Source organism: Crocodylus porosus, unplaced genomic scaffold (assembly GCF_001723895.1).
Source record: "Crocodylus porosus isolate Cpor-Errol unplaced genomic scaffold, CroPor_comp1, whole genome shotgun sequence".
Lineage (NCBI taxonomy): Eukaryota > Metazoa > Chordata > Crocodylia > Crocodylidae > Crocodylus > Crocodylus porosus.
In genome coordinates, this window is record NW_017728947.1 from 51,627,186 (window position 1) to 51,650,216 (window position 23,031).

At 48.7% G+C, this 23,031-nt stretch overlaps 2 protein-coding genes across 12 annotated transcripts in view; one reads left to right on the forward strand and one right to left on the reverse strand.

Annotated features, from left to right (window-relative positions):
* Window positions 1–18,175, forward strand: part of PAPLN (papilin, proteoglycan like sulfated glycoprotein) — a 71,765-nt gene extending 53,590 nt beyond the window's left edge. For 4 of the 8 annotated variants that reach the window (XM_019551217.1, XM_019551211.1, XM_019551215.1 and 1 more), the window contains 13 exons: window positions 3,553–3,817; window positions 3,932–4,049; window positions 5,588–5,717; window positions 6,464–7,148; window positions 7,936–8,073; window positions 9,455–9,579; window positions 11,015–11,153; window positions 12,082–12,219; window positions 12,901–13,028; window positions 13,653–13,761; window positions 14,810–14,985; window positions 15,675–15,825; window positions 15,859–18,175. In XM_019551217.1, the coding sequence (XP_019406762.1) occupies window positions 3,553–3,817; window positions 3,932–4,049; window positions 5,588–5,717; window positions 6,464–7,148; window positions 7,936–8,073; window positions 9,455–9,579; window positions 11,015–11,153; window positions 12,082–12,219; window positions 12,901–13,028; window positions 13,653–13,761; window positions 14,810–14,985; window positions 15,675–15,825; window positions 15,859–15,883 (2,327 nt within the window). In that variant the 3' untranslated portion in view covers window positions 15,884–18,175. Of the gene's footprint in view, window positions 1–3,552; window positions 3,818–3,931; window positions 4,050–5,587; window positions 5,718–6,463; window positions 7,149–7,935; window positions 8,074–9,454; window positions 9,580–11,014; window positions 11,154–12,081; window positions 12,220–12,900; window positions 13,029–13,652; window positions 13,762–14,809; window positions 14,986–15,674 lie in introns of all 8 variants that reach the window. The other 4 variants (XM_019551216.1, XM_019551218.1, XM_019551219.1 and 1 more) reach the window with 4 other exon arrangements.
* A 2,660-nt stretch (window positions 18,176–20,835) lies between these two features.
* NUMB (NUMB, endocytic adaptor protein) overlaps window positions 20,836–23,031 on the reverse strand; it is a 54,380-nt gene continuing 52,184 nt past the window's right edge. For all 4 annotated transcript variants that reach the window (XM_019551223.1, XM_019551221.1, XM_019551222.1 and 1 more), the window contains one exon: window positions 20,836–22,771. In XM_019551223.1, coding sequence (XP_019406768.1) covers window positions 22,074–22,771 — 698 coding nt within the window. In that variant the 3' untranslated portion in view covers window positions 20,836–22,073. The remainder of the gene's footprint in view (window positions 22,772–23,031) is intronic.

The following is a 23,031-nucleotide window of genomic DNA, read 5'->3' on the forward strand; positions in this document are numbered from 1 at the left end:
AGAACCCGAAAGGAAGCAGAATATTAAGAAACGGAGAAGATCAGTGAGCAATTTGTGGCATGGACTTTGACATATTTTTCTCCAGTTAAAATATACTAGAAGCTTTAGTGATATGTCAGGGGAGTAGGGAGGTATTATTGCATTTAAAATTGAAGGAGAAATGAATATAATTTAATTGGAATGAATTGAAAACGGTGTACAGGGTTGTAAGATAGGAGCTTTGTTACCAGGAGCAGCTAACAGACAGACAGTAGGCTTGTGCGAATAGGGAAGCATTTGATTCAGATTCGGCTGATTTGGAGGACGGTGATTCAGTTCAGATCACCGCCCTGAATCAATTCAGCTGAATCAGCTTCTGAAAATATGGCGCTGATTTGGAGAGATTCAGTGATTCGGATCAACTGGGAAGAGGCAGGCACAGCCGGGCAGCTGCAGGCTAAAGCCCTGTCCAGTCCCATTACCCACCCACCCCCATCCTAGTCCCAGCACTTAAAAAAAATAGCCCCGCACTCACTGGCTTTAGGAGTCACCACTGGGGCCTCTGGGTGCTCATGGTAGAGCCCCTCCCATGCAGAGTGGGGAAGTGGGGGCAGTGGGGATGGCCCCCCTCTGCTTGGCACCCTCACAGCAGCTGCCCCATGGCACGGGTGCGGCATGGCTCAGCAGGGCGCTGTGTGCTGCCTGGGAGCTAGGGCCACTGGAGCTGAGTGCTGCTGGGCTTCGGCTGACTGCTGGAGCTGCCCCAGCTCTTAGACGGTGCACAGCGCCCTGTCGAGCTGCCATATGAGTGCCAAGCGGGGGGGGGGGCAGGATCCTCACTGCCCTGCGCTGCATGTGGGGGTTCTTCCATGAGTTTCCAGAGCCCCCAATTCCTGCTCCTGCAGCCAGTGAGTGTGGGGCTTTTCTTTTTAAGCGCTGGGAGGCTGGGCTGGGTGGAGGATGGGTCCAGGCAAGGCAGCCGTGGCAGCTTCTCCCATGGCTTCCCCAGCTATGCCTGCTTCTGCCCCAGTAGGGGGAGCCACAGGGGCTATGCCCCTGCTGCCGCTTGCCCAGCCGGCATGGGGGTGTGTGATGCAGGCACAGCTCGCTCCAGGCAGCAGCAGGGCATAGCCCCTGCTTCCAGCACTGCTGTGCCTGTATCAGCACTCGGAATGGGGACTCTGCCCTACCACTGCTTGCTAGCCAGGGCACAGGAGCACGGGATGTGGTCACGGCAGTACTGGGAGCAGGACTCTGCCCTGTAGCCACTTGCCTCCTTCCTCCTGGAACGAGCCACACCTGTATTCCCCACCCCCCCACCTGGCTGAGCAAGCAGCAGCAGAGCAGAGCCCCCACTCCCAGTGCTGCTGTGCCCGCATCCTGCACCCTCCCACCTACCTCCCCGAGTAGCATGGCCCTATGCCCTGGCTGGGCAGTTTTTCTCAGCCCCAACCCCAATCCCTCCCTCCCTCATGTCCCTTCCGTCCCCCAACCCTAACAGACTTACCAGCTAGAGGGAGCTGTCAGCTGCCTGTTTAGTCTATTTCCGAATCGGCTTAATGTTTTCCAAATATTTTTCCAAATTGATTCGGATGCTTCAAATTGATTCAGAGCTTTTACTTGGCCTCCCAGCTTGATTCAGATTCAGAGATTCGGTCCCCGAATCAGGCCATATCTCCTCTGAATTGAATCAGCTACTGAAGCTTTGCACAGCCCTAACACAGCAGCATTGCAGGATAAAAAATAGCTCGATTGGTGGAACATCAGGACCGTTAAAAAGAAGAGTGAGTCGTTAACACCTGTGGAAGGAAGAGTCTAGAAGGGATTAGGTAGATTCTAATGAGCCATGAAATCAATTGACTCCCTCAGCACTGCCTGACTTGAAATGCTGCTGCTGCTGCCAGGCAGTTGATTTTAAACTTTGGGTGGAGCAGGAATCAAGGGGAGGTCCAAGTGCACCACTGCACCAGCCTGGATCCACCCCTGCTTGGCAGTCAATCTAGGAGGTTAGCAAGAGCTTAATGCAATTGCTGTGGTCCTCAGCAGGAGGGCAGTCCCAAGCACCTCTTCTCCAGTTTGCAGAGTTTCTACCCATCTCCCCTCCTCCAGAAGATTCATCTTGGTCAATGAGTGTGGTAGGCAGGTGTAGGTTTCAGGTCTTGCCTAGAATCTTTGCATCAGCAACCTCAGTGCCTAAATGCAGCTGGAGCAGACAATAATAGAGCACATTTGTGAACCAAAATCAGCCAGAGAGTGAGAGAACATGCAAGTCTGTTTGGAGGGGGAAGTGAAACAGACTGGGGGGAGTCAGGACAGGATTGGGGGTCAGGACTGAGCCCAGTGGCTCCCAACCTTTTTTTATACTGTGAACCAGCAAACATATTTAAATGTAATTTCCATATTTAAATTTGGGGCTGCCCAGGAAGAAGAGGCTCCACTGCTTTCCCTCACCCTCCTCACCCTCTGCAACGGGCAGGGTTGGGGGGTCTTGCCCGGGCCAGTGCAGGCCCCGGTACCTGCTGTGCAGCCATGGCAGTGGGACGGGGTGCATGGAGCCAGCTGCCTCCTTCCCAGGGCTGCCTTGCCACCCAGCTTTGACCCTACACATCACTGCTGGCAGCCCAGCAGCCAACCCTTCATGGCCCAGTGGTTGGAAACCTCTGTTGTAGAAGGTAGAGAGTAGTCAGCAGGTGATATGAAAGGGGTGGGTAAAATGCAGCCTGCAGGTCAGATGCGGCCCACCAGGCCATTCTATCTGGCCTGTGGAGCCCCTAAAAAAGTTTAGAAAATTAATATTTATCTGCTCCTGGCTGCCTGTCATGCAGCCCTTGATGGCTTGCCAAAACTCAGTAAGCAGCCCTCCACCCAAAATAATTGCCTGCCCCATGAGGTGACTGGTGCTCAAGTCCTTCATTTAGGTCAGCGGTTCTCAACCATTTTAGACTCAAGACACCCCTTGGAAAATGCCAGTTCTTAGCTTTCACTCATTTTTTTTGAAGACAAAAAAATAATAGAGCAGTTCTTGTGTAGCAAAGAGCTCAGAAAGACGACTACAGCTCAGCATATTTTTGACACCATAGATTCTCATCTGAAATCTCTGGGTTTAGCTTGTGATTCATGTGTTGGTGTTTATCCACCTAACAATGCTAATATTGTGCAGCACCCCGTGACACCCTTAAAAGGAGCTCACGCCAACCTGGTTGCAAATCGCTGACCTAGGGTACCATTTGATTGAGGGCCAGTCCTGTATACCAAGGTCATTTTACAATAAGAGTATTTGAGGGAGGAAAAACTGGCCGTGTGATATATGACCAGCAGTATTTCCTTGGAGGAGTGGGTAGTGGGAGGACATGAAGAACATTGGCAGAGAACCCAGCACGAGCTGCTCCTTTCTGGAATTTCCCTGTGGTTTGGGTAAAAAGTTCATGCTGAAAAGCCTTCTCTGTAGACTTAGACAGGCAAGGGAGAGCTGCTATCAATCAATGTGCTATGCACAGAGGAAGAGGAACAACTGACTGGATTTTTGTAGCCTGTTCCTGACAGGCACTGAGCACTAAGGAACATTCTCCTCAGTTCATAGAGATGAAAGAACAAACCAAGGAAGTTTGACACGACACCAGACCAGTGACGACCGTGGCTCTAACTTCTTGCCTCTTCACGTGGAATCCCGCTCCATCCCCTCAGGATCCCAGCAGTTCAGCTCTTCTCAGGATATTTCCCCTGGGAATGGTCCTCAGGTCTGTAACCAGGGCTCTTATGGCTGCTGCCCAGATGGCCGTACTCCAGCTTCTGGCCCCCTTGGGCAAGGCTGCTTCACAAGCGTGTGCCATCAGAGCAGGTAGGATGAAACGGAGGGGTTGGGCTGATGCAGCTGAAATGTGCAACCTGCCTTGGTTAGGCCAGGTTCATAGATAAGCTATGTTTACTAAAGGTTTTTGTTCTCTTGCTGTAGGTATGGATGCTGCCCTGATGGAATATCCACTGCCCAGGGCCCAAGCAACATGGGATGTTCACAGTATTACAGAGATGCTTATGCGAGCAGAGATGGTCTCACTACAGCCTCCCCAGCAGTAAGTGCCTGAACGCTTTGCTAAAGAGAGACCTGTTTGAAGGTACCCAGCAGCTGTCATGGCTACAGCAGGCATATCTACACAAGATGTTTACTATGGAGCTGCCTAATTAGCTTCATAGCAAATGTCTCCATATCTACATATGCACCCTTATTAGGGCACACAAAACTGATAAACTCTGGAGCAGGCTAGTACTTGTATTTCATGCAAGTAGCACACATGTAGATGCTGCCCTGCTGGCTGGGGCATGAGGGTGCTTCAGTGGAGGGGCTTCCTGCTGCCTAACCCTGCACTGAAGCACCCTTGAGCCCCAGGCAGCCCCTCTGCAGCACATTGAGCCTGGTCAGAGCAGCCCTGGGCTGCTGTTAGCTGAGGCTGTTCTGACCAGGCTCAATACGCTGCACACAAATAAACTCTTGAGCAGTATACTCCGGAGCTTTTTTGCTCACAGGTGCACATTCAAATGGCATGCTTGAGAGCAAAAACTCCCTTCAGGGCAGTAAGTTCCACATTTTGTTTATCAGCATTAATTTCACATGTAGATGTGCCCAGTGACAGGTTCTTGTTGTGTTTTCTGCACCTGGAAGAAACTCTGGGGAAGGGAATTAAGGAGGCCTTGTGCACTTGTTATACCAGCATTCCTTTCTCCCTTTTGTGCATAGAGACCCACTGTTTTCCCTCCTGACCTAGAACACAGTAGGGCTGCAGCAACTTCTGCCTGTTCTGCAAAAATGAAAAGTAGAGGAAACCTCTCTTGGGTGACAGACCTAGTATTCCTTCTTGTAGGATACAAGGGTTAAACTGAAACTGGAAGGTTAGGTACCGCATGTAGAGAGGGAAATACCTATTTATTATGTCTGTGCCCCTGCCATTCTATGAGGCTGCCTTGATCATGGCTGATAGTTCTTTCTAGTATGAGATGCTAGGTTGTGGAGCTGTAGGGGGTCATTTGGGATAACAAAATAAATCACAGTCCAGAGGAGTTCAGTGGGTCATCCCAAAATGAAAAGAAGAGGGGTCAGGATGGCTCAGATGCTATGGATGAGATTCACTTCAAAGTTACCAGCTGTAAATTAGCTAAGGGGAATGAGTGAAATTCCTCACTGTCTGACCATCTAGTGGCATGAGATGGCTCTCCATCTAATTCCTAGAGGACAGAGCACATCACCATTGCCACTAACTGTTCCCTTTCTTGTTGCTCAGCAGAAATGCCTGTGGAGGATACTTTTCTCAGTAGTGTTTCTGTGAGGCCCACTAGGCCACAGGGGGTTGGACTCGATGACCTGTGCAGGTTCCTTCCAGCCCTGCGTCTCTATGGCTAGTGTGATTTTTTTGATAGAATAAACATAGGACTTCCAGTTCTGGGGCTGGTCAATTTGAATTCTCTCACTGGCATAAATTTTATTAAAATGAAAACAGAATTGAAAGTGACTCCTTGAATGTCTAGTCCTGTCCACCGGGCAGTTTGTTGGTGGTTCCCATACATGCTGTCACTGCTGCTGCCATCCTACAGCTCTTGGCTTTTGTTTCACTTTAAGGCAAGCCAGGCTTTGTCCCAGCAGCACCAGTCGGATCAATGCCGAGGTTCTACGTATGGCTGCTGCTATGACAATGTTGCTTCAGCTTCAGGACCTGAAGGCGAAGGGTGCCTCCATAGACCCCGGCAACGTAAGTGAGGTTCTGGCTTTCTGATTTAAAACGGTGTCCTTCTCATGGAAAGGTCCAATGTGATGAGAAAAAATATGTTTTGTTTTGTTTTGTTTTTTTTCATTTTTTCTGTAAAATTCAATAAACAATAGCTTTCTACAATAGATTTTTTTTTTTTATGATGATGAGGGGAAAAAAAGCCTTAGCGAGAAGGTCCCGTTCTTGACGTTAAGCTCTGTAGGTTATTCAAGAAATCCCTTTGGAACCCTACTGCATTGCTGTAGAGCCCTGCTAGTTTAATCTCTGTCAGGGCTGTGGGGTTTCTTCTCCCTTCCCTAGCTCATCTTTGCGTTGCTGCAGTCAGTTTCTCTGACGCCACACAGCCTACGAATCCTTCTCTGATCTGTGGGCCATGCAGTACTCTCAAGCAACCTGGCTGACTTAAGTGTGGTTTCAGGGCTATAACTCAAGGTAGAACATGTTGCCCAGAGTGAGGCAGGGGCTTTTACGCCCCAGCTCTGAAGGTGGAGGACAGTGCGGTCATAGTGGAGAAACTGAGGCAAAAAGAGAGATGAATGGCAGGAGCCTGGGCAGTTGGGACCAGAGCCCAAACTTCCCATCTGTCAGTATTGTGCTCTAGGCCCCAAACGCTTTTCCCTCCACTGACAGCCTCGGGTAGAGTAGCGAAGCCATCATTTCAGCAAAAGGTGAGTTGTGGATCGTCTCCTCACAGTCGCATCTTTTTCTGTTCTGTCATTTGTTGGTAGCCTATCCAGTCAGGTGTCTGCTGCCCAGCGCCCATGGCCCCTGTGCAGACTGGACCGTTCGCTGGTACTTCATAACTGCTGTTGGCAAGTGCAACCGGTTCTGGTATGGCGGGTGCCACGGCAACCAGAACAACTTTGTCTCGGAGGAGGAGTGCATGATGGCATGCCACAGGTCTGTGGGAGCAAGCGACGGGGGGCACCACCAGCGCTCGGAGACTTTGCGTGTCCACTCTGGGTCCCACCTGCAAAAGGGCAGTGCCCAGGGACAGCAGCAGCCGCTTGCAAGAGGAACCATGCATCAAGGCCAAGGAGGAGAGCAAAGGCCCTCCCATTTTGCTTCAGTCAGGCCTGAGAGCCACGCTGCCTGGCAGGGCATGGGGCTGCACCACAGGGAGGGCAGCTGGAGGAGGGTCATGAATTTTGATGTGCTGCCGGCATCTCCTCAGAGACCTGGCACAGTGGAGACCCAGCATGGAGGTCCCCACCATGCTGCAGTAGGTGGGGAAAGGAAAACAGATGGGTTACACAGCTTGGGTGAGACCGTGGTACCTGGGCACTCTGAGAGACAGGTGGTGCAGCGTGTGGGCGAGCGATGGCAGAGCTCTTCTGAAGGAGATGCGTCGGCAGTGGATGGATTTGGGCGCCGAGTCTCAGCAGGGTCCTCCTCTCTGCAAACCCTGAACAGGTGAATCTCTTGCACTACCCCTCTACAGGGCTGAAGCACTGAGCATCCCTTTCTGTGGGACAGAAATGCTTTCTGATTCAGGACTGCCAGATGTGTCCTATTACAGGTTGGCTGCAACAGGGTCCCTTTGGGAAGCCAGGCTACCACGTCCCCAGGGACATGTCTTCTGGCACATCCTACACTCTTGCTGACTACAGTGGAAGTATTGGATAGACAAAGACTGTAGGACTGGGCCCTTAGTCACCATCCTGTCACCAGTGGGCATTTTACAGTGGTCTTTATCAGTCTCTTTGAAATCAATAGGAATTGTGCCTGCTTAGGCAGGGGTTAGTTTAGCACTGTGGTGTGCAGCAATGGGTTAATACTAGAGATGGATTCCAGCTGGAAAATTGGGTTCACTATCCAGTTGCTGAACACTTCAAAGATGGGAAATTTGTGGAGCTAGGTTTTGGTTTGGGTGGCATGTCTAATTAGCTGGTCACCTCTGGAGATCTGGACTCAGATTTCAACATAGTTGTCCCAGAATAAGGAATTTTCTTTGTGTATGCAGCACTCAGTTGGTCAAGGTTGGCCTTTTCTCTACAGAAAAGTTGCAGCCATAATCTGCAGGGCATGGGCACTTGGGTCTAGTGCCATAACAGAGCCACATAGATCAGTGGGTTCTAACGTAGCCTGTAGAAGTGTGACTCCCATCTTGCCTGCTAGACTCACCATAGAGACAGCAGAGAAAAGGGTAAGAGCTAGGGACACAGGGAGTCATAGGTAGTGAAATGTCTCTCTCTTTCAGGGTCATCCTGGAGGGAGCTGAGTCTTCCCTAGTGGAGGCATCTGTGGGACAAAATATTCGGCTTCTTTGCAAGACAGGCACTTCTTACTTCTCCAGAGCTGAGTGGCAGAAGGATGGGCGGCCAGTATCATCTGCAAGGTAAGCCTGTGCCTCTTGGTCCCATGGCAGAGCTGCAGTCCCTTGCCCCTTCCCCCACATGCTCTTTTTCTTTAAATAACTTTAAAAAAATGGGTTTGAGACAAATGGAGCCAATTAGGAAATAGAGCTTCCCTTAAATGATTCCCTTTTGCTTGAACCAGCTGTTCTAGGTGGGGCAGTGAAGCCATGTGTTTATTATTCTCAGCTAGGATGGGTTATTGCTTCACAAACAGCATCTGTAGGACCGAACACTACAGTCATGTTTCTGTCACCAACTTACTGGCTCCCTCAGCTGTACAGTGCTGCCTAGTGCAGGCTGCCCCATGACCTGGATGCAGAATAGCCATGTACATGCAGGCAGATTCATTAGGATGGAGGCAGGCAAACTGGCGCTGTCAGCTACATTCATGCAGTGCTACACAAATTCTGGATGTGGCCTGCATAGATCTGGAGAGCACAGGCTGTAGGGGACAGGACTAGGAGCACTGGACTCGAGCTGCAGCAGAGGGAATTCAGGTTAGAAATTAGGAGGAGCTTTCTGACTATGAGGGTGGTCAAGCATTGGAACAGGTGCCTAGAGAAGCTGTGGAATCTCTATTCTTGCTTTCAAGAGCAGGTTGAGCAGGCACTTGGCTGGGTTGGTTTAGTCAGGGTTGATCCTGCTTGGAACAGAGGACTGACTAGATAACTTTGTGAGGTCCCTTCCAGCCCTACTTGCCTAGGATTTATGATCAGCATGGTGTGGCTGAAGGTGCTGCTGGGCTTGGTGAGTTTGCCATGTAGATGTGCCCAGTGTGTGTGTATGTGTGTCAAATCCTGTTTACTGGCAGAGAAGGCAGGCTGAGGCACTGCACATGTGCATTGATAGCCAAGTGCTGTGGAACTCAGACTGCTTATTGCTGTTATTTATTGCTCATTCAGTTTAAAACTGAACCTCTAAAACACCTTCTTAAAGCCCAGTTTTCCAGGGGGTGCTGGGAAGTCTCCTACTGCTGCAGCTTGCTGCCCACCAGCCACTTTCTCTTGTAAAATCTCAAGTCAGGCCAGGAGTCCTGAACTGCGCCTGGTACTGCTTTTACACTGGTAAGTGGCTAGAGAGCCACTAGTGTGAGGGTGTCTAACCACTTCAGGGGAGGAAGCAGTTGCTGTTTCTCCTTTATTCCCTTTGTTTCCCATCTCAAGGCTGCCTCTGTCTCCTCTCCTTTGTGCCCTTCAGTGGTGTAGGGATTTTTCTTACTCCAGCAAGGAGGGCCCAGTCTGGCAACTGGATGGCAGCTGTGACATCAGCACAAAAGGCTTCTTGGCCAAACAGAACATCTCTGGGGAGTTGGCACGCTGAGCCAAGCTATGATACATAACCATGCTGGTGTCCCATCTGCAGGCACACCTACCAGTCTGACAGTTCCTTGGTGGTCAGCCAGGTCAGGCCTGAGGATGCCGGGACTTACACGTGCATCATTTCTAATGGGCGGATGGAGAGACGAGAGATTCGGCTAAGGATCAAAGGTGACGCACAATCTTCCGTTTGAAGCCAGAGCTGTAATTATCTGTCCCTTTTTAAGAGTCCTCCCGAGCAGGAACAATTAAAGGCAATTGCAGAGAGAAATTTGTAATGAAACTTCCTCCATTGTGGTGCCTTGCCAAAGAAATGCTGGTCGTTGTGCCAGCAGCGTTACCTCCTTCCACAGCAGTGTTCTCCTGAGAGCCAGTCATAACCCAGCAGCATGTTTCCTCCACAAATGCCTGCCAAGTCTTTACTCATAACTAGGCCAATCTGAGTTCCCTCAGCACAGCCTCAAGCCAAGAGTTGGCCTGAATGCCAGGAACGAGCTCTCCCTCTGCTGCAGTGCCATTCATAACTGGAGCTGTGATTCGTCAAATGCTGGTTGCAGCCCCGGCATGGAGCTTTCTCAGTACACTGTCTCTTTTGAGTGAAGTCTCCTCTCTCCTAATGCCTTAAAGAGGCCGAGAGGGGTGCATTCTGGTCTGGAATCACTTGGCACAGCCGTCTGTCCTACTCTCAGCCCAGAGCTTGTCATATATTAATGGGGCAAAGGGTCCCAAGACCCTTCAAACCAATTGCCTTATTTGGGGTCAGGAAGGAATTTTACCCTGTTGTCAGATTGGTATGGATTATGGGGGTGGGGGGGAGGGGAGGTTTGCCTTCCTCTGTAGCAGCAGGCATGGCTCTCTACTTGGGATCTCTTGAGTGTATATTAACCAGCTTTTATAGAAGCAGGACATTGGCCGCTGTGGTCCCCCTGCTTTACCTGTGACAGTTTAGGGTGTTAAGTCTTGTCTTGTGTCAGGGTTGCCTGGTTTTTCTAAGAGGTTGGATTATGGATTGTATGGGATGGTTTGGATAGGAATGATCCTGCCTCAGGCAGGGGAATGGACTAGACGATCTCCAGAGCCCGACTTCTCTGTGATTCTATGACAGACTGACCTACTGTGTCTCTTGACGACTGAGACAGATTTGGGCTTTTACCTAGAATTATGCATTTGGGGTATAAGCTATTTTCTGTCATTTAAAAACACGTGCACTGTGTAAAGAGATGTCTAACCCTGTAGGGAAAAAATGGGAAGACACCCCCATTAGGCACGTGCAATGTGAGCTTCTGTCTCTACCTTCCAGGAAGTGTTAAGCTCCTCTCTGCCTTTCTTTCTCTGCAATGGCAGAGACAGCAAAGGGTTTTATGGCCCAAGGGGAGCTGCTGTGCAGACACTGGAAAGAAAGAAAGGAATCCAATATCTCCTAGCCTCATATCTGCAGCTCCCATTCACAGGCACCACACACACAGAGCACTCATCTGCCAGGAAATAGATGGTTAAAAGGTCTTGTTTCCAGTTCAGCAGCTGCCTTAACAGTAAGCAAACCCCACACAAGAGGTCATGGCTCAAAGGACAACTTCATTCACATGCAGCATTGTGTTTTGAATAGAGGGCCATGGATCTGCTCTGGCAGAGAGCAGGAGAGGTCAGCATCCTTCTGAGGAGACTCATCCACACAGAGACCTCTCCAGGGAAGTTAAAACTGTGCGTGTACCCAGTTCCTCAGTTTATCAACAACCCTCGTATAGGTAAGGCCAGCAGCAGGTGTGCATTGTGGGAGTGACTTGGGGGTGGGAGCCAGGCAGCTGCTTGTTCTCTGCATGCTCTCAGGGCAGTGAGGAGAGTTGGGTGCATGGAAGTGGGGGTAAGTGCAGATTCCAGCTACACTGTTGTGGGTATGGCAGACTGTCATCACCCCATGGAGCAGCATGCTCCTGCTGTGCTGGGAGGGACACAGTGACCACCTGTAGAGGAGCAGGGCTTAAAGCAGGTGTGGACAAAATGGCAGATCTAACTGGTGGCCAGACTCCATTTCCCAGCAGCCCTTGCCGGTGTTGCTGTGGCTGGTTGCCATGGAGACCCTGGAAGCAGCAGGGGCTAGGGCTAGGGTTTCCATGGTGACTGGCCCCAGCAGCCCTGGCAGGATGTGTGGCTAGGCTGGGAACTGCTCCAGGCCCAGGGCCAGGGTCAGGACCTCGTGGTGGTGATAGCATGGTCTGGAGTTGCGGTAGAGTGTGATCTGCTGCCTACATGCCCCTACCCAGATCGCAGCTCTGCCCTGGCTGTGGACCACACTGCCACCGCCACAAGGTCTTAGCCCTTGCCAGTGCTGCTGGGGTCAGTCTCTATGGAAACCCTGGCCCCACGCTGTCATGGCTCCACCACTCCTGGCATCTCCATGGAAACCAGCTGCAGCAATGATTGCAGCAGCTGCTGGAAATGGAGTCCACCATGGACTGACCTTTGCCCCTCCTTACTTTAAAGGAAAGCAGATGACCAGGGTCTATGCTGGCCCAAGTGTGTTTTTGCTTGTTATTTCCTGATGGGAAGGAGGGTTGTATATTGGGGCTCTGAGGGAAATGCAGAGGTCCCCTTCTCCCTCTCCAGGGGGAAAAAAACAAGGCTGATGTTGGTTGAGCTAAGAAGTCACTGAATCTCTCCATGTCTGTATTGCAGATTAATAATGGCTGAGGAGGAACCCTCAGTGGTGGATGCCAACATTGGGGAGAGAGTCAGATTGCCCTGCCGAGTAGAAGCCTCCCCTGCTTTAACCATCCAGTGGCAGAAGGATGGGCAGCCTCTCTCCTCTTCTAGGTGAGTTCACAGGCAGCTCTTGAGTATGCTGGCATTGGGGTGCTGGTGAGGCCATGCACCTCCACCCTCTTCCTGAGAGAACCAAGGCCCTAAAAACCAAGTGGTTGGGACTTGCACTAGTTTGCCATGGTTAGTCCAGCCTACTGGGGACCAGAAATGGTATTGAGGTACATAGGTGAGCCCCCACCCCCCCACTCACACATACAACTTAGACCCTGAGCATTGGAGCCTCAAGGACACCGTTTGTGAGTGGTTCTGAAGCTGAAATTTGTTCACGTGCAAGATTCACGGAACAAAGACATGCGGCAAGCACGTCAGCAAAGAGCAGTCTGTGGATGGTTCACAGAAAGTGGGTTGGGGGTTGGACATTTCCCAGCTGTGTAGAAGAGACACTGGGAGTGACACTCGGGGCTACCCTGGGGGATATGCCTAGGCAGAGAGAGTTTCCCAAAAACCTGTCTCAGCGGTGGTGTGTATTTGTACATGGGATATGATGGCACAGTTCTCATGAATGCTAATGGGAGTCACAACCCTGTTCAAACTCTCTGGCCTGCTGCTGAGAGTTGGCCACAGCTTGTTACTAGAGAAGCTACACTCCACTGCAGTCCTGCTACTCTCCCCACAGCCACATGGTACCTGTCCCTTCCCACAACTCAGGGGCTTTCTGGCTTTGGTTTCCAGGCACAGACAGCAGGCAGATGGTGCCCTGGTGATCAGTCGGGTCAGTGCCACAGATGCCGGCTTCTTCACCTGCATTGCTGCGAATGGGCGTGACCAGGACCAGCGCCGGGTCCAGCTCCGTCCCATAGGTACCGAAAGGAGAGAGAACATTATTTTCATAGATTTCGTAGACTTCATAGACATTAGGGCTGGAAGGGACCTCGGGAGATCATTTTATAGCATTAGAATATTAAAGAGAGTAGGGAAGTGTGCAGTTTCCCTTTCTGCTTGTGAAACTGGCCTGTTTTCTCCCTGGGCAGTGGAGAGCAGGGAATATCACAGTCGCCCCACATGCAGGTTACAGACGGGAGCACGGGGTTGCCATGTCAGTTGCTTCTCCAGTGGGTGCAAAGTCTTTTTGTAACTCAGATAGGTCTGGTTGCCATGTACAATTATGCTAAGCCAGGGGTCTGGGAAGAGGGGGTGACAGTAGGCTTAATAGCTGCACCACAGGACCTCATGTACAGGTTATTGCATTATGGACAAGCTTCCCTCACAGGTGTAGGGAAAGAGACCAAAGAGGTTCCTTTTCTCATCTATGTGATATATTTGGACCTCACAGAAGGAACAAAACTGTGTGAGGGCTTAACTGTCTGCAGTGGTGTTTGTGAGGGCATGTAGAGCACACTGGGGGTCTTTTCTTGTGAAGTGGGGCTTTGCCACCAGAGTTACATACAACAAGAGCATCTTCTTGATTATCTCTCTCTGGCTAGGAGAGCTGAGGATCACCGGCCTTCTACCAAGCATCACTGTGACTGAAGGGGAGGACACCCATCTCCACTGCACTGTGACAGGCAACAAAGCGACGGTGAGGTGGTCAAGGTGAGCAGGACTGCCCTCTTTCACAGCATCTCCCTTCCCCCCCCCCCGAATTGCATTTTATTCCCTTCTCTGGCCCTGGTATGGAACCTGCTAAGTCTCACCTGTCTGGGCATCCTGTGTTGTAAAGAACAAAAGCGCAAGCCCTCCTTTAGCATCATCATGATCCTGGACAGCATCTCCCAGCCCTTCTCAATTAAGCCTCTTAAGTGACTATTCTTTCTCTTAAAGAAATCCTAAAAACAGTGTGTGTAGGTGTGTGTGTGTGTGTGCACATTCATGGTGGGTGTGTGGGTCTCTCTTTGCTTGAAAATGGGAGTTTTATTTGGCTGGATTCTTTGCTGGAGAGGAACAGGTTAGTAACAGTTTGGGTCTTTCACTGAGGGGAGGTGGCTGCACTATATCTTTAAACAAAGATGTGTTCCATGTGTGGTGCACATTTTGAATTATAAAAAACAAACTAGGGGTCAAATAGTCTGCCTAAAACCCTTTTCATTAAATCATATTTCAATTATTTGGTTGCTGTGAGTTGATAACTCTGCTAGTTCCTTAGGTTTGTAAAGGATGTTCCAAGAGAATAGCTCTGTACACAAATTTCCAGTGTGAGAAACAAAACAGGGGTGTTTTCTAAGGGGCTTTCTAGGAGGAATTAAAAATGGCACTTTAAAGAGAGCAGGAGGTCAGCCTAGCTGATCACTGCTGTCTAGCACTTGCTGCCAACCCAGGGCTTTGGTGGAACTGAGAGGAACGCCCTTCTTCTCACAGTCTCAACTGCATGCGATACACATGCTTTTACACAGAGCCCACAGCTTGGTGTTCCCAGGACTAAAGCCTGGGTGGCTTAGACTTAAACTCAGTCCTGACTGTTGGGGCTGTATTTTTGGTAGTCAAATTCACTCCCTTTGCTTACTGTCTTGGGCTTTTAAAAGAAGAGCTGGGGGGGGGGGGATTCCCCACCCCCTGAAAATGAGGCCTCATTCTCAAATGGCAAAGAGAGCTCTGACCCTTCAGCACTTAATGTGGTAACGGACACTTGTGTTTTTCATGGCAGGAACGGTGTGCCAGTGCGAGCAGATGGCCACCATATCTACCTATCCCAAGACGGATCCCTCATTATCAACAATGCCCAGGCAGGAGATGAGGGATCCTACACCTGCAGTGCCTACCGTGGAAGCAACTCAGTTAGTGCCAGCACGGAGGTAAAAGTGGTCAGGAGCAGGCCTGAAGGTGAGTATGACCTACCCTCCCCGCCCCCTTCAGATTGTCACTGGGTCTGCCTGCTTGTCTGATGCTGCAGCACTGTCATTCTGTTTCTGGGCCTGACTGTAATTTTATTTCCAGGCACAAATAAAGCTAGTGTTTGAGTACATTAGGTGTAAGCTGTTTAGTTTCAGGCTTTGCTTGTCTGTCTGCCTCAGGTGTGAGGTCCTGCACCCAGTGTGCAGTACTGACAGTGGCACAGAAGACTGGACCACAGAAGCCCAGAGCCTAACTCACTGAGGCAAACACTGGTCAAGGTTGAGCAATAGTTAGGCTTCGAAACCCATATCCAGGCATGAGCGCACCCAAGGGTTTGTCTGAGAGTGCCAAGTGCTCCTTGCAGGAGCTTGGAAAACCCGTCAAGCTGCTCTAGGCTTTTAAGCAGAAACATTCTGGAAGCTGGAGAGGGTTTGTTTAAAAATGCAGCTTCTGAAGCTGCTAGCAGGGCTGGGGGTCAGGATCATTCCCTTCCCCCTGGGCTGAGGGCAAGAGGATACTGTGCACAGTCCCTGGCAGACTAGCTGCTGAGGATTACAAATATAAATGCATGTCAGCCAGACAGTGGATGGAGGTGAGAATCCAGGCAGTCTAACACCCATTTAATCCAGTTCCACACTGAACATATCATCCTCCTCTTGCCTTTTGCTTTGCCACAGGCACCATGAATCATGTTGTGGACCTGAGCAGAGAGTGTGTTGACCAGCCACACCTCGCCAACTGTGGCCTGATCCTACAGGCCCAGCTCTGCAGTAATGAGTATTACTCCAGCTTCTGCTGTGCCAGCTGCTCTCAGTACCAAGGCAGCCTGTCTCAGCACCAGGGTTGAGATGCCCTTACCAGCCGACTCCAAGTGGTGGTTAGCTGAACAGGAACAGGGATGGAAGAGAGAATTCACCCTTTAACTCCTCATACCCCACAGCATTATGGCTCAGCAGTGTTCATTACTCAAGTAGGCTGTTTTACTGACTTCATGAACTGTATTGGGTGTAACTGTACAAAGGTAGCAGAATGCATACCTTCCTAATTATGCTCCAAACTCCTTGTTTTCCCATGTGCTTTACTATGTAGTACACCTGTCTCCCTCATCTGAGAACAGCTGCTGACTATCCTAAGTGAAAGAAACCCAAAGACCACATGAACCCTGTTACTTCAGAGAAGCCTAATAGGCAACATGAGAGAGAGAGAGAAACCCTTTAAGAGAACCCTCTCCTAGAACCACAGCCTGCAAGCCCTTTGAAGGAAGTCCAGAATCATGCGGCTAGCACACCAGATAAGCAAGGCATACATACATACAGGCCTATGGAGTATTTCCCATCTGAAAGCCAGACTGTACTTTGCACAAGGAAAAAGAGCATATTGCCTGTAAACTTGGGTGTGCTCATCCCATGAGGTTCTGAATGCTTCCTTAGGGCTGGGATAATAGTGTCCTACAGCTTTTTTTGTCATAACATTATGCTTCTTAAATAGACAAAGCTGTACTCAGGATCATTCTGACTGCCACCAAAATATGGCAAACTTTGGAGTGAAATACAGCTACTGCTTTAACAGCACAGAGCAACCCTAAGAGCAACCCCAGAGTGTGGGACAGAAAGTGAAGAACATGGTCTCTGCCTCTCACTGTCAGAGAGCTTCAGGTGGATAAAACTGAAACTGTTGTCCTGAACTCTGAGCAGGTCCCAAGCTCTTAAATGCTTCTGAAAAGGTCCATCAGCTTTTTAAAGATTGAGATACAAGAGCAGGGTTTCAGCCACAGATGACAGCGGCAGCAGCGCAGTGCTGGCACTAGGCTTGGAGAAAAGACTAACTATTTACTGAGTCCCCAGCAACTTGGTGCGCTCCCAGCCAACAGCTGACCTGCTTTACCATCTATTAACTTTTAGGAAAAACTCTCTCTCCACGTGGCCTGAGCAGGAGAGTCAGTCTGTCAGCGCAGTATAAAAAAGCAACAAATGCGGAAGTGCAGCTAGAGTAAATACATCTGAGCAGCATTTGTCGTTCTGTGACATTTCTTGTATACCCCGGGTTCTGGATGAGACACCATCATGGGTGTTAATATGGGGATGATGTAATGCAGGGACTTGCTTAAGCAGAGAGGTCCATGGATGACTTAACATTCCCAAACTGAACAGTAGCCTCCTAAGCTTCACAGCATATACTGCGTTCTTTCTACTTGCAGAAATAACTTCTAGTGCAGCAATTTTCAACACAACTGTTATTTTGACTTGGAGGTGTGTTATGGAAGTAGGGATCCTGCATTGCTGGGCTATGATGCGCTGCTTTTTTTTTTTTCTTCTCTCTTCTCTTCACTCTCCAATGCTCTGGGATGCCATAGTATTTGGGCTGCTAAAGCCCAGGCTTGCTAGCATAAAACTAGGTTTTGGTCTGCTACTTATTAATATCAGCTGAAGCAAATCCTATGTGAATGATGAGTCCTGGGCACAGACTGCAGTCTAAACTAGCATTACTAACCTAATAATTCAGGCTTAGTTACAGATGGCTGGGGCAGAGAAGGCTTTTCTTTTTTTTTTCATTTTCATTCAGAAGGGAAAATGTGACCAAATCAATTGATTTTTCACAAGGGAACTAGGAGCACAAGCCAAGACTAAGAAACTGGTTTAAAGGAGGGGATGGATGCATTTGTCCTTACATACATTGCCAACATTTTTATTTTTAGCTAAACCTGAGACGACCTTAAGGAGGCTGGATTGATAAGGGAAGAGCAAAAGTGTAAAGTGGGAATGGCCAAAGTGTTAGACATGGGACACAAAGTGGGGAGCAGTCGGATGAAACTGGGGCTGGCTCAAATAGAAGCTATTCAGGACTGGCCTGCTCCCCAGACAAAAAAAAAAAAAAAAAAGCAAGCCCAAGCTTTCATTGGGATGGTAGGGTTTTACTACCAATTTGTACTCCACTTCAGTACCCTAAGCAGCACTCATCACAGAGCTATGTAAGAAGGGTAAGCCAGATATGGTGATCTGGTTAGCAGAATGCCAGACTATATAGAAAACAGTTTGGCCCTGCTAACCTGCAGACTGCTGGTGGCACTTACCTAGATATGCTCAGCCTGCAGGTTCCCCACCAGAAGTAGCTCTTCAACTTATCCCTCTCAGCCTCTTCCCTTCCAGAAACTATTGCAATGTGTGTTGTTTTTTTTAAACAAATGTATGGATTGCATTGCAAAAAAGTGCATCTATACAGCTGAATATTAGTACTATAGTGCTGGAAATATGCCAGCATAATACACTGAGGGTTTTTTCTTTTCAACTGGAACACATTTGCTGTAATTATGCTGGGGACACATGATATTGTGGCTGTGGTTAGCACTGACTCCTCTCATAGCCCCTGAGTCAGTGAGGGTAGTGTATCACTGCCACAGCATACTTACAACTACCTGAAGCAAGTTCTGATGCTTTAGTGATTATATGTGAGAACTCATAAGATGACAGGAGGGGTCCTAGAGAATAAGAGCATAAGAAAAAGAAAGATGTAAGGAATTACAGCCAGCCTCACTGATGCTCAGCAGAGCAAAATTATTAGATGATAGATTTATAAAACTCCAGAGGAGAAAATGATGGGTTTGCTTTGGACCAGTTATGTGAAATCGGTTTCCTTTCCTCCTTTTATTATAAGAGACTAGCTTAGTTTAAGGGTACTCATTTGGCCCATGGGGCTCCCCACAGGTCAGGAAATTTAGCAGCAGGAGTGCAGTGACCATTAATAGCCCCCCACCCCCACAGAGTGAGATGAGGGCTGGGCCAGGCCCCCTTTGTCCTGCACAGCTGAATCATGTCAGGCCATACCTCCTTCCCTCCACACAGCTGGATTAGGGTTGGGCCATGTCCTCATCCCTCCCCCCCCCACACACACACAGCTGGACTGGGGAGGGCTGGCCCTTGTACCCATCTGCATAGCTGAATGGGGCTCTACCAGGCTGGCCTGGGCACCAAATTAAGCCCATCAGCCAGATCTTGCCCATGGATGGGCTGGGCACTGCCCATCCAATCTACTTGGCAAAAAGGTTGAGCCCCACTGGCTTAGTTGATATGGAAGCATTGGGTGGGATCTGGCTCAACTAGTAAGACTACTACCCTACATTGCAGTCTCAGCAAATTAAGCAGTGGGAAGGATGAAAGTAATAAGGTGAGTGCACAGACCAAAAAAAGAAAAACCCAATTCTCAGAGCATTTATCAGTGGTTCACTGTCAAGCCTGGGAGTGGTCATAAAGGAAATTATGGTCTCTTACATGCATGCCTACAGGTTGTTCTGAGGAGTGTCCTCATAAAAATGGTGCTGCATAGTATTTAAAAAAAAATCAGCTTTCAGTCAATTTGTGCATCACAGGGATTAGGAAGGTAAATTCCACTCTGCTTTTCTGCAAAGGGACTCTGGCATGTTGATGCATTGGACTCAGCTGCATGACATTTTTACTGTATAGTTACTAGTCATCTTTCTGGGAGAGGAAAAGCAACTGGCCTGTTAAGTTTCAAATGAATCCCTAAATAAGCCTGTTGTATTTAGGAGGGACATGCTTTACTGGTTTAAGGAACAACCAGCACTGTAAAATTGAATAAAGAGCTCTATCTACTTTTTTCTATTTACCGAAACTTGTTATTATTACTTAATAATGGAGCCACTTTGTGGATTACTTTCTGCTCTTTGTACTGATAGGATGAAGCAAGAATTCTGGGCAGTGGTCAGGAAGATCCCAGTTCTCTCACTCAAAAGGGGTAGATTTGGAGAGGAATAAGTCAGCTCATGTTTAATATTATATGCACCAGTTGTTGCAGAAGCTGTTGGCATTACACAAGTATCCTCGGGGAACAGGTAAGCACCCCCACAGGGCAGGGTTCAGGTTGTGCATCCAGTCTAAAAACCTGCAGTGCCTGGTTTGACTACTTCTCTGCGCAACTAAAGCCTTTGCATCTGTTCCTAAACAGGAGCAAATGCAGTTTTGAAAAAAGGGTGAAAAAGCAAAGGCTTAGTAAGTGGCAGAAGCATGTGCTCCACAGATGAGCATATGACTGTAGCAGATTAAGGCCACTGGCAAATGTTAATTTAATGGTGCAGTCCCTGATCCTAGCAATCACACCTCTTGCTGTGCCACACAAGCATGGAAGGACATGGGCTTTTTAGGGCCAATAATAAGATCTATCAGATTCCAGTTGCTTCCTGTAGCATGTTTGGGACCCGAGATTGTGATCCCTGGCTCTACACTTACTGGCAAGTTTAAACCTCCTCACAGGTTTACACCTGTCCAGCTGACAGCACCCAACTGGCAACCTCTGTGCAGAATTTGCCAACCCATAAAGTCTGCAAGGGGCCTAAGCTGCTTTTCTCATTCTTCAAAATAGACAAGTTGGATTCATGAGAAGATTGGCTTTTTGCAAAAAGGGGAGTGGCTTGTTTGTGACTGGACTACACAGTGAACATGGACTAGACAGGCACACTTTGCTAGCAAAGTCACTAGTTTATGAAACAAAAACTTAGAAAAAATAGCAGCTCAAAAAGGTCTGTCAAAAGATGCAAGGGAAATCAGTAATGCAAGGTTGAGCCAAAAGTTCATTATTTCCAATTTTCAGAACACTTGAACTGAAATCAAAGGGAGTCATGGGTGCCTGGTCTACTTACAGATGAGCTGAGAGAGCTCTAGATAGCAATTTGTAATACTGTGTACAAGATGCAGAAAAAGCAATATGGTTGTTAAAAGAATCCATGTTTGTTCTACATAAGCACTGAACTGGTTTCTGGACTCTCAGGTGAGTACAGGCAGAAACAAGAGGACTGTGCAGGGGGAAAGCACGAAACCTGCACTAAGAGAGCTTCTACCACCAACATTTATTTCTGTTAAAGCGGATTATAAATCATCAGTACAAATATATAACTTACATTTGCTTGTAAGGCCAAAGTTTAGAAGTTAAAACAAGATGGATTTCACAAGTCACCAGCGGCGAAACTTGGAACAGCTGCAGCCGTAACCACGAGGTTTCACGAACAGTTGGAAAAATAAAAACCCAAAAGTTAAGAAAACCTTAAAATCTATAGAACAGACAAAACAAAATGGGTTCCCAGGTGGCCCCAGGTTGTAGATATGGTTACAGTAAGTTGTCACAGTAGTGTTAACTGATATTTAAGACAAGGAAACTGCAGCAATACATGAAAGAATATACATACTATATATAATAATTAGTTTGATTCCATTAGAAAAAAAGACAATAAAATTTCTCCATGGTTTTCCGACCATGACAATACTGCTTTTCAATTTTCCTCATTTAAAACTACAATAGTGACTTTATTGGTCATGACTCATGATTGTTGTTGCAATATGCTACTTACAATGAACAGATACAAGAACAAGCTAGGGACCCACTCTCCTTCCCCCCCATATTACTTATAATAAGAATCAGAGATAAATCAATCTTATGTACAATTTCTTACATCCAACCCCTTTTAACCTTTGGCAAGATTACTTACAACTCATACAGCTTTTAATTTCCAGAACTATTTAAAATATTCTAAATGCATAAAAAATAAAGATTTTGGCTTTATTTTATTCTTTATATATATAATATTGACTGTTACTCAAAATGGAAGCTCGACTTTGTTTCCACAAACACAGCTTTTGCTGAGCAGTTGACAGCTCCCCCCTCCCTCCCCCCCCTCAGAAATGTTTCCCTCGTTCCCCCAGGGGAAAAGGCTAGCATACAGCACAGGGAGGTGGTAGATCATTTGCTTTCCTTCATGCGAGATCACTTGATGTTCTTGCAAATAGGTTTCAGGATTCAACGCCCACTGTCGGTCTGTTGAGTTTCCTCTGCTAGTCAGCATTCCCAGCCAGGAGGGAATGCACGCAGGCTGTTTTCATGATTCCTTTTTAAAAACTGCATAACAAATTTTCTATAGGGCTTTTTCCTGTCCATGATTGCTCCTGCTTTACACCCATTTGCATTTGTCAGGACCCTTTGGGATTATAAGAGGGTTCTGACCAGAAAGAGTCCCCTCTGCTCCCTTTGCACTCCCTCCATCCTGACACAATATGCCCAACCCACAGGACTGCCTAAAGTTCAATCTCAAATGTCTTCTGTAAATCGCTTGAGAAGGGGTTAGTTGGAGATGGGTTAGTGCGCTGCTTGGACTTGCTTTCTAGTGCTGCCCACTGTGCTTCAAATGGATCCACCTGCTGGGCAGCTGCAGGAGGCTGTGAATGCTTGTCCTCTGTGGCCCATTTCCCAGTGTCAACTCCATTGAAAGCTGCAGAGCCATTGTGCTGAGCAGGATGCTTCAGGAAAGGACTGGCAGTGGCACTGTTAGTTTCATACTGAGGGAACGTCTGCTGTTTGACAAGACTTGGTGACTGATGGGGATGGGACACTGGAGCATGACTTGCAGTGCCGAAAACATTGGCTACCATCTGGGAAGGTGTGATTCCAACCACAGGGACACTAGGAGCTGAATAGGTCATTCCATTTGCTACCGCATATGGCTGAGCAGGTATAAAGGCTGACTGCATTGGTGGTACCACACCAACTGGCACAGGCTGAGGTGCGATGAAGGTGTTCACTGGAAAAGGTGGGGCTGGCTGGGAAGCCACAGGGGGGGGCTGTAATAATGGCTGTGGGGCTGGCTGCTGTTGCTGGGCTCTGACAGTCTTGGATACCTCTTCCAGCCAGCGGTCTGCCTCTGAGGGAGTGCGCCTGTGGTTTGCCTGGAAGAGACTTGGCGAGGCTGAGCCTGAGGTGGTGCTCCATTCAGTACCTGGGAAGGGAAATGTGATGAAGTCATTAAAACTTGAGCCGGTCTTGGTCTTCAGCCTCTAATCAATGCTAGTTAGGGCTCCAGAATCATAGAATCACTGAGTGGGAAGGGACCTAGACAGACCATCAAGTCCGACCCCCTGCCATGGGCAGGAAGGAGCACTGGGGGTGGCAGGGGTCATAAGACCCCAGCCAGGTGCCTACCCAGTCTCCTCTTGAAGATCTCCAGGGAAGGTGAGAGCACCACCTCTCTGGGAAGCC